The sequence below is a fragment of the Bombus vosnesenskii genome, unplaced genomic scaffold (genome assembly GCF_011952255.1).
Source record: "Bombus vosnesenskii isolate JDL3184/JDL3185 unplaced genomic scaffold, Bvos_JDL3184-5_v1.1 scf7180000014636, whole genome shotgun sequence".
Taxonomy (NCBI): Eukaryota; Metazoa; Arthropoda; class Insecta; order Hymenoptera; family Apidae; genus Bombus; species Bombus vosnesenskii.
Window position 1 is genome coordinate 1 of NW_022883565.1, and position 10,521 is coordinate 10,521.

At 30.6% G+C, this 10,521-nt stretch overlaps 2 protein-coding genes and 1 pseudogene across 2 annotated transcripts; 2 read left to right on the forward strand and 1 right to left on the reverse strand.

Annotated features, from left to right (window-relative positions):
* The first annotated feature begins 988 nt into the window (after positions 1 to 988).
* Positions 989 to 3,444, forward strand: LOC117240454 (annotated as a pseudogene).
* Positions 3,445 to 4,918: 1,474 nt separating this feature from the next.
* On the reverse strand, positions 4,919 to 6,975 carry LOC117240458 (survival motor neuron protein-like). Its single transcript, XM_033506489.1, has 7 exons — positions 6,919 to 6,975; positions 6,547 to 6,729; positions 6,323 to 6,421; positions 6,009 to 6,024; positions 5,322 to 5,619; positions 5,122 to 5,201; positions 4,919 to 5,053 (listed from the first exon to the last, which is right to left on the reverse strand). Exons 1-7 carry the CDS (start codon positions 6,961 to 6,963, stop codon positions 4,995 to 4,997), a joined length of 780 nt encoding a protein of 259 aa, XP_033362380.1. The 5' UTR covers positions 6,964 to 6,975; the 3' UTR covers positions 4,919 to 4,994.
* Positions 6,976 to 7,900: 925 nt separating this feature from the next.
* LOC117240457 (adrenodoxin-like protein 2, mitochondrial) lies at positions 7,901 to 9,771 on the forward strand. The gene is made up of 4 exons (XM_033506488.1): positions 7,901 to 8,247; positions 8,662 to 8,774; positions 8,939 to 9,071; positions 9,439 to 9,771. The coding sequence occupies exons 1-4, from the start codon at positions 8,099 to 8,101 to the stop codon at positions 9,527 to 9,529; spliced, it is 486 nt and encodes a 161-aa protein (XP_033362379.1). The 5' UTR covers positions 7,901 to 8,098; the 3' UTR covers positions 9,530 to 9,771.
* Positions 9,772 to 10,521: the final 750 nt, after the last annotated feature.

Consider the following 10,521-nt stretch of genomic DNA (forward strand, 5'->3'; position numbering starts at 1 on the left):
AAGATTGTAAAACGATAAGAATTTATTGAAAAAACTTATATTCGATGATAACACTTCTAATAAGAGTACTAAGAGGAGCGATTCTGTACTCACCTTCCTGCCTCGAAGTACCGAACGCAATTAACCGTCCGCCCAGGATGGAACCGTTCGGAACTTTTGTAAGTCACTGCACGGCCGCTGCTTATGGTGGAAATGTAATAGATATAAGTACAGAGCGCGTGAGCGAACTAAAAGCGCGATAGAGAGAGAGGATGTTCCGTCCTTGTCTAATGACGCGCACTTGTACAGGAAATATGTAACAGCGGTATACGAGCAGCGTCAGTGTCCACTAGTGTGCATGCCTGATTAAACAAGGACAGGAAGTATCTATACATGGTGTTCTATTTCCATGTTGCATCCATCTTACTATACAGTACACACACTCAGCTATTCTATCATTATATTTGTGCGTTGCTTATGTGTGAACCAAACATTTCCATGACAACAAATCGTTTGTCTCTTGTTTGATGCTCGGTTTTCAACGGAGTTGAAAGAATTTTTTAAGAGAAACGTAATGGACGGGTTGTTTTTAAAGTAATAAACGGAAATTCTCGTATCCATTGAGAAACGATAGGCGATTTGAAAGTGTCACTATGAACGGTGATTTATCGATGCAAGGTAGTATGAATAAGATATTTTATAATCTGCGAAAAAAGGTAAGGAATATTCTAGATTTTAGATTTTAGAATTTCAACGTCACAGACGAGTGTGTTTTGTTATTTCATTTGTAATATTGCTGCAGTTCTCTTAATAGCTGTTCGTTTCATGCGATACTCGCACATAGTATCTATGACTTTTGCTTCTAACAATTTTTATAATTAGGCTGTATCAAATATTTTTAACGTTCGTGTTTCATGAAAAATCATGTGTAACTCGTTGAATTCGCAAATGTAACAAAAAATTACATGAAAAACCTTATATTATTGTAATGAAAAAATAATTATATTAGGAGGAGAGTCGTATTTCGGAACGTCATCGGAACATATTATACCTTGTATGTGATTATTTGGAACACAATGGGTGAGTATATTATAATTAAAATATATTCCTAGTTCCAATTCTTTTGAATAGTGTCAGTGACCAATCGAAATAGAAATCAGTGGACATCATGGAAAGAGAAGGCGAAACCAAATTTGAAAATTCGACATCGGTAATTCAGTAGTTAAGAATAACTCAATCGATAATGTAGATTAACTAGTTATAAACAAATATATGAAGTATAAATTCAAATTATTCTTATCCATCTAAAAATTGGAAATTAAAAAGCAGAAGACAAGAAATTATCTTCGAGGATCTATATAGTAAATACATTCTTTTGCCTGTCTTACCTAGAGATAAAACAGTTGTTTGATGGTTATCTTATAGTGTTCAGTCATTGCGAAAAATATTTTTAATCAGTTAAAAACTATAATTAATTAAAAACTACATTTTTTTAGGTATATAGACGTTAGCGATGTATTATTCCGGGAAGCTCGTCTATCTCTCGAACATCGGGTTTGCGACAACATCGATTTGGAAATTATCGTTGCAGAGTATGAAAATTATTACAAGATGAAATTTCAAAAATATCCCATATTGTGTAAGAAAATAACTGGAAGGGAAATGACGAGGGAAGTGACAAATGCAAGCAAAACGTAAGAATTTATATTATTTAACGATATTAAACGGTATTCAACGTATTCAACGTATCGTATTCAACGTATCGTATTACAATATGATCCAGTGTTTGTAGAAGTATTGAGACAAAAGCCAAATCTGTTAGTAAACAAGCGAGAAGTGAGCCTGTGAAAGAGACGAATCTACAGCAGAAGATAACTGATGACAATACGAATCATATTAATCTCGCAATGACAGTGACGTCAATATTCCCCAATGAGAGTGATGGACGTTCATCAGAAGAGCTATTTAACGTCCCAATGGAACAATCCATGCAATCGAAGATATTGAAATGCATTGAAAAGCTTTATTCAGATAATCCGGAATTACGAGGCTGAGGACATCTCATGCGTAAGTTATTTTCGATTAATATACGTATCGTAAAGCTTTTAAACGATAAAATTCCCGTCGATAAACCGTCCAACGTATATCGACGATGACGTGATTTCAGTAACGCTTCAAATATCAAATTACGTAACACTTACTTAATATAGAGAAGACGCCATTTTATCTTTGTATCGTCACAGGAGATCATAGTAAACAAATTAAATGTACATTGGGATGACGTTATAGGCCTAGAGGAATGTAAAACCGCTGTTAAGGAGGCCGTTGTGTATCCCCTTAAGTATCCTATCTTTTTTGATGGCCCGTTTTCCCCCTGGAAAGGTATTTTGCTGTACGGCCCACCTGGTACAGGTAAGATACTCGCATTCTTTTCATTTCTGTACGTGTTTACAAGAAATATACAAAACAGGGAAAACGAAGTTAGCGAAGGCAGTCGCGACAGAATGCCATTGCACCTTTTTTAACATAACTGCCAGCTCATTGGTCAGCAAATGGAGAGGCGATTCCGAGAAGTATATACGTGTAAGTTGCTTTGTCTATGTAAGTTTCTTTGTTCCTTTGTCTATGAAGGAGAGATTCTAGGTATAAAAAGATTTGATTTTATTTTTCGTCATTTATATATAAATAGAATAGTTGTTTGGAAAACGAAATGATATCATATTCGTGATGAGGCAATGAATTTAAGGAATTTCGAATATAATATTTAATGAATAATACATTTGTTAAACTGAACAGGTTTTATTTGAACTTGCCTATAGTCATTCGCCTACAATTATTTTTATCGACGAGATTGACTGGATCGCCACAAATAAAGGAGACTGTATATTGTCTGAACCTGCAAAGAGATTCGGATCAGAACTTCTTTCTAGATTGGATGGATTAGTGTCTAATGAGAATTCTAATGTAGTTCTTCTAGCTACAACTAATTCCCCTTGGTACGTATATCACGTTATTTCAATGTTTTCTAAGTAGAAAATATCGTAATATTTCTCCAAATTCCAAATATGTTATTGTGTTGTTTGAAGTATTCCTTCATTATTATTAGTATAATAGAACGATAATATTTATTGTAAATATGTTATTAGGGGCATTGATGCAGCTTTACTCAGGCGTCTCGAAAAGCAAATATACGTATCATAACCCAATGAAGTTGCTCGACTTGGTATATTCAAATTATACCTTAGCAACCACTTATTAGAAAATACAGATATTGTAAACCACATAGTAAAATGTACTGAAAGATATTCTTGTGCAGATATAAAATTGCTTTGTAAGCAAGCGTGGCTACTAGAAATAAGCCCGATATGGAGGAGACTTGAAAAGAAAGAAACACCTGTTACCACTTTGAAATATGAATTAAAAAGTTATGAAATATTAGCAAAATTGTTAAAAAAAATGTCACCTACAGTTATGCAAATAGATAAATATGATACGTGGAACAAATAAATACGCAATCGTAAGGACAGATATTGAAAAATATAAATAAATGGATTATCGTTCGAGAAATCATTCGCATGTGTGTGCATGTGTGTATGCGCGCATGTGTGTGCGCGCATGTGTGTGCATGTGTGTCATGTGTGTCATGTGTGTGCGCGTGTGTGCGCGCACGCGCTGTAGGCTAAGTTTAAAATGTTCGGTTGTATTATATCCTTGTATTATATATGTCGGAGATGAAAGGAAAACCGGAGCCTTCCCTTTGCAATTTTGAGGAAGCCTTCTAATGCTTTAGCCTAGATTTTATCATAACTGTAATTAAGCAATTGTCATTTGTAATTGTTTGATATTTGTGAAAGCGAAAGTGGGTTCGAGGTGACAACTGGTCGCCGAACGTAGCCACGGTCACGGGATAAACGTTTTGCCTGACGAAGGTGTGGATCGGTTGTATTGTTCTCCCTAGAAATCACATAGAATTGTACTTTAGAGATGTCGATATAATGGGACACACGTTGTATTAGGAATCAATCTCCAGACAGAAACTGCCTAGCAACGACGTTTGAATCTTTCTCGATGTTTCCAAAGAGTATACAACAAACTTTTGACAGAAATTGCCTAGCAACAACGATTGGAACCTTCTCGATGTTTCCAGCGAGCATATAACAAACAAATGCAGTCGTATAGCGAAAAAGATTTTCATCAGATATTCATTCGTGTGATCGCCTTGGAAAGTGATACATCGAGCAATTTACCGAGTGTCTCAGCAATTGTAGTTTGTGTTTAAAATTATTCTACACATAGTAAAGAGTTATCCCGTTGACCGTGGATTCGTTTGAACCCCGGAACATTGTTAATAGCGTTAATTAAATTCATTATTCGTGAAACCTATCAATCGTTAATCTCATTATACGTTAAATTCATTATTCGTAAGACATATTATTCGTTCCTCTTATTGTTCGTTAAACTTATTAATCTTTAATCTAATTATTAGTTAAACTTATCATTTGTTAATCTTATTATTTATTAAACTCATTATTCATAATATTTCGTAAAATCTTTTTTATTCGCGTAAACATATTCTGTTTCGTAAAACAATGGCTAATTATTCGTTCCTCTTATTGTTCGTTAAACTTATTAATCTTTAATCTAATTATTAGTTAAACTTATCGTTTGTTAATCTTATTATTTATTAAACTCATTATTCATAATATTTTGTAAAATCTTGTTTATTCGCGTAAATATATTCTCTGTTTCGTAAAACAATGGCTAATTCAAACGAAGGATCATTACGCGCCTTAAATCCTAATGATAACCCGACATATATATGTGAGTGTATTTTATCAAAAATATGTTTTTTATGTTTTCTTATCTTAGTAATTATTTTTAAAAAAGTCTTAAAGTCTTATATGAAAATAAAGCTGTTCTTTATTTCAAATAATTGAAGTAAATAAATACAATGAGTTTTATATTTTATTATATCTTATATTATTGTTATATTGTTATTGAAAAAATTGATATAATCAACAGTTCTTCCTGTTCTCTTGATTGTTTCTTGCTTGTTTCAAACCATGATAATAACCTACAAAAGAAATAACATAGTCCATTGAAAATTTAATATACAATAAAATACTTATATGAAATAATTACCTGTGTAATATACCATGTAACCACTAATATACCATGACATCAACATACTTGAAAGTGCGTCTGTATCATTATCTGGTAATCTAGTACATTTTATTAAAATTTCGTATTTTTTTTCCAAATAAAATGTTAAACTTATTCCAAATTACTTATTAATATTAGAAGTATTCAGCATTCCATTAGAATTTTTAAATTGTACTTACTTGGCCATTAATTGTGGTGGTAAAGGAGGTGCAGGTGGCATTATATCAGTCATCGAATTGAAAGATGGTCCCGGTATGAAGTGATGTTTATACGCATTTGCTTCTTCAGAGTCACAATCCATTTTTTCTACATTATATTTTTTCGAATTTACATTTGTAGAAAAATTAGTCTCACAAGTCTCATCGTTCTCTTCATTGAATTTCTCTTCCAAAGCTTTCTTTTGTTGTGCTATTTGACTTTGCAAACCTTCTGATTCTAAAAGAGAACTCAACTCGACTTTCTGTGTATTACCATAGCCTAAACACAGAGTAAAAGAAATTTTTGTCATTTAATAGAATGACTGAGTGCCATTCGGTTACTGTCCTTACAGGCAATGTATTAGAATTTCCCGTGCATAAATGTATATGTATAAATGTTTGCCTTGATATATGTAGTAATAATCACTCGTCTAATGAGGAGAATTATATTCCAAGCAGCTAATAATGAACAATAAGTAACATGCATGTTTATGGTTCATGACCCTATATCCCACGGGTCTCCCCATAGACATTGACAGGTACTCCTGCCCAGTTAAGGACCTGCTGAATGACACTGTGATAGACTATGCGAAAGCCTTTACTTCATATATATATATGTATTTTTAGTACATTTCTTAATTCACATAACCATCATGCTAAAGGTATTACCTACAAATTTTACAACACACGTGCTGTTGAGGTTATTCGGTGTGTAAACAGAGAAAACACGTGGATAAATTGTAAGGTAGAAAATATATTTAAATAGAAGTGTAATAAGTAAAAATACAATTTGAGCTGGTCCAGATCCGCACGCTAGCTGTGTTACCTAATAACTGAAAAACCCCGAAGCCAACGTCGCCTGTCTACTGTTTATGGCCTGACTTCGTCGCAGTCTTTTGTCTACACGCTGTCGATGGCTTCAGTGCTTGAGAAAACTAAAAAAGACCAGATGTAGAGTTTTCTTAGAAGTGGTAACCACTTCAACACGTGCCATTGTTTTCGTAAATTTTTGATATTATAGCTTCATAAATTTCTCCATCCTCTGAGTATATTGCACGATAAGGTGCTCCTATGATCCATTTCTATAGAGAAAAGATGTGTATACAAATAAATATAAGTAAATAGCAAAATAAAATAATTTGCTTCTTAATCAATATATTTAATAATATTCTGTATCAAATTTGTAATATTCTATCAAAATCACAACCTTATGTAATTTACTTGCGTGTTTAGGCTGCTTAAGATTTTGTAGGTTTTCTTTCGGTTGAGAATTTCCAACATCCATTCCCATTCGCTTGATAACTTCTTCTTTTGCTAAATTTATTGCTTTATCATATGCTTCTATTAATGCACTATCATCCCAAACATTATCATTGGCTGTGTCTGTATCCTTTTGAGATAGCAAATTATACGTTATTAATATTGATACAAGTATTTTATTATCAAACTATTGCAAATTATCATATATGTCATTTTTCAAAAATTGACTAAAAGGTAATGGATACTGTTAATTACTATTATGCTAAGATCTTGTACTAAAATAATGATAAAACCATTACGTTTCCATTACCATACATACGTTTCCATTTCCTCGTATAAAAAGAACATTCATATCATCTGCCATTTTAAAATAACATCATTTAAATATTGAATTTGCTTCTGAAATATTAATTTGTCTCATTTCTTTAACTCTAACACATTGTAAACAATGATGACATTATACCAACTATAATACTAAAAATCTATTCCCCATTCATTCGAAAGATTATTTTTTGAAGCAAGGTTAACATTGAATGTTCCCAAACTTCAATAACTGTATTTTACTTTCTTTACAATATCTAACAATATATTAGAATACTATAAAAAAATATTGTATGCACAAGAAACTGTTTATAGCGAAATAGCAAAAGAATTAATCACATATTATAACTAAAACGAGATTGTTAAGTAGATTATATTATACTGCATATGCGTTAGTGTTTCAGCTGGTAAATATAGTTTTTATATCTGAAGATAAATAAGATTTAATTCTATAAAATTGCATAATGAGTTATACATATATCTATTACTATTCGTATTTCCCCTTAGTTGTATGTTGTCAATAGCATCAATCACGAACATATAAATAAATATAGAAGAAACCGTTCGGAAATGGAAAGGGAAAAATAAACATGGAAGACAAGAAAGTTTTCTTCAGGTTTAGCGTATGCGTGATACGCTTTGAATGTCTCAGATAAAGATAAAGATACTCTGCTCATTTCTATTTGTTCCGCAGAACGAGAAATTTGTTGTCTTTCATATTGGTTTTTACGATTCAATTTTTGGGCAGTTTTCCCTAGCGAGTGTCGGTCCCTGTTTGATATAACCAGACCGTAATTTATACAGATATGTAATATAGATATATATTTGTAAAACTGAAATCAGATGAAATAAATGTTGCCTGAGGTTTTAAACGTTTAATAAAAACAATATTTCATTTGGAAAAAATGTAAGATATGTAAAATTACACATTGATCATTTTGCTGGTCTTGTATCATAAAACATGTGACCCGAAGAGCACGTGTCCGGTAGGGATACGTCACTTGTGTTAGGAATCGTTTTATAACCTATCACAGTAAAGGAACGTCCCAGTATAGCAGCCGAAGAATGCCGTGAAAGTTTTTGCACAAAGTACAATTGATCTACAATTGATATTTTCCGCAATACTTATCTGGTGTTCGGACAGGGTGTCCCATACTCATGATATTTATGACAGTGGAATGGCGTTAGTAAATCAATTACAAAAATTTTCGAGATCAATTCTCGGTATTGCATCAAATTATTCAAAATATACAAGCAACACAACGTTGCCCTTTTTGCAGGCAACAAGAGGAATATCGACCACGCAACCACTTTCAGAAAAACAAGAGTAAGTGATACAAATTTTCTTGTGTTTCCTTCTTTTTTTAATAGAATTTCAGTACTTACCTTCCAATATAAAATTGGTGTCAAAATAATAATGCTAATAATAATGTCTAAGAAATTTTTCTCTTTGTAGGAGTATAACATCTAGAAAAATAACATAGTATTAATAGAATAGTATTAATAAGAACAACATTGACAGTGAACAACTAAAAATATAACACTGTTATAAATATATGATATACGAATTTTATTTATGTATTATTAAGACAAGTATATCTTATTTTTAAATTATTTCTATTATCATAAGTGATACATATAATTAAGGTATAATTAAGAGAAGATTAATTGAAGAAACACAAAAAATAAAGAAAATAATTATATTGAGATAATTTTTATCTTTCATAAATATTATTTTCAGAGTAAATATAACGTTTGTTAAAGCAAGTGGAGAGAGAATCAAAGCAAAAGGGAAAGTTGGAGATACTATATTAGACATAGTAGTAAATAATGAAATTGATTTAGATGGATATGGTATGTTTTAAAGAAGCATAATTTACTTAATTTAAAATAAATAATTTTGAGGTAGAAAATATTTGAAAATTTTAATTTTTATCAAGTTTAATATTCTTATTATTTTTAACTTTTGATACTTTATTATATAAGTATGTTGTAATATTAAAATATAATTGATATAGGTGCTTGTGAAGGAACATTAACTTGTAGTACGTGCCATTTAATATTTTCGAAAGAAGTTTATGATGCACTTCCTGACAAACCAACAGATGAAGAATTAGACATGTTGGATTTAGCATATGAATTAACAGATACGTTAGTTCATAATAATCAGTATCAAATCATTCACATTATTAATTCTATTACCTTTTAATATTTTATAAAGTGAATTTTTCTATTTAAATTTATGTAAAAACAGGTTAGTATTGGGTATTTCGAAATCTGCATCTCAATGTAGAATTTCAAATCGCTATCTCTGAATACTACGAAACTGAAATTATAATAAATTTTCATAGTTTTTTATTTATGACCCTATAATCATTACAAATCTATGTTGGAATTAGCATATTTACAATGTTGATTTTCAAATGGATAAATAGAAATCTTATTGTGTATTAGTATTAATTTGTATAGCAATAAATATATTTATTGACATATTCAGTTATATAATATTTAATTTCAGGTCACGGCTAGGCTGTCAAATAGTAATGTCTAAGGAACTAGATGGAATTGAGGTAAGAGTTCCATCAACAATTAATGATGCAAGAGCATAACTGAAATTATCTATAGGTTTTTGAAAATTTGTATACAATGTTATACATCTCTTGTTAAAAAACCCTTGTTATAATTATTAAAATATTGGTATTAAAAAAATATAATAAAGAATCTTGTGTTTAAATGTGAAGCTTATATATATACATATGTTATAATATAATTGCAATTTTGATATTTGTACATTGCCATTGTAAAAAGCCTATCCAATTATGAAGAAAATATATCTCTTATTTTTAATATACAGGGTGTCAATTTTAAAACGTTCATCTAAATTATTTTCGTTACTATTAAAGATAAGAAGAAATTACTAAGGAAGACTTAAATAGTTTTAAGATGTGTACTTGGTTATGATAAAAAAGACTCTTGTGGAATAAATTTTGCAACTTCTGAAAGATTAGATAAAAGCTTAGAACCTAAAAAATAATTTGAAATTAATTTCGTTTAGATATACTGTTTGATTTCTTAGCTATGGGCAAGTTTAAAAGATCATCAAACTCATGGTCAACAAAACAACAGAAATGTACATGCAATGCTTTTTCGTTTCACAACAAGTTATCTGACACTATCATCATTTTCGTGGCACATGCAACATTATCGATTCAGTATAGTAATGTTTTGGATTAAAACAAATGTCTCGACATTGGAGCAAAATATTTCAACCTTTAAGGACTAAAATTAAAACTTATGAGTTTGTTTATAATTTTAATAGATTTTATTAATATTGTGTTTACTGGTTTATTAATTACAAGAAAGTTTGTAAAAGACTGAAGTTTTACGTAAAAAGTACAAATATTCTTTCAACAAAATTAGTCAAATCACATCATTATTTATACATATTGTATATAAATAAAATATGCGGATATATTACTTTACCCTAGAATTAAAATTCAATAATATTGAAGAATCTTATTTATTCAGATTTTGTACATTATCGCTTCTAACCTCGGATAATAGAACAACAAATTAAATATTTTTAAACAAAAAAACTTTG

Bases quoted from the DNA above. Each gene is read 5' to 3' on its own strand.
- LOC117240458 (XM_033506489.1), bottom strand. From the start codon at position 6,963: ATGGCAGATGATATGAATGTTCTTTTTATACGAGGAAATGGAAAC. The intron at 6,730-6,918 runs GTATGTATGGTA...CTATCTCAAAAG, and splicing joins TTATACGAGGAAATGGAAAC to GATACAGACACAGCCAATGA. The intron at 5,054-5,121 runs GTAATTATTTCA...TTTCTTTTGTAG, and splicing joins TTACATGGTATATTACACAG to GTTATTATCATGGTTTGAAA.
- LOC117240457 (XM_033506488.1), top strand. From the start codon at position 8,099: ATGGCGTTAGTAAATCAATTACAAAAATTTTCGAGATCAATTCTCGGT. The intron at 8,775-8,938 runs GTATGTTTTAAA...TAATTGATATAG, and splicing joins AATTGATTTAGATGGATATG to GTGCTTGTGAAGGAACATTA. The intron at 9,072-9,438 runs GTTAGTTCATAA...ATTTAATTTCAG, and splicing joins GCATATGAATTAACAGATAC to GTCACGGCTAGGCTGTCAAA.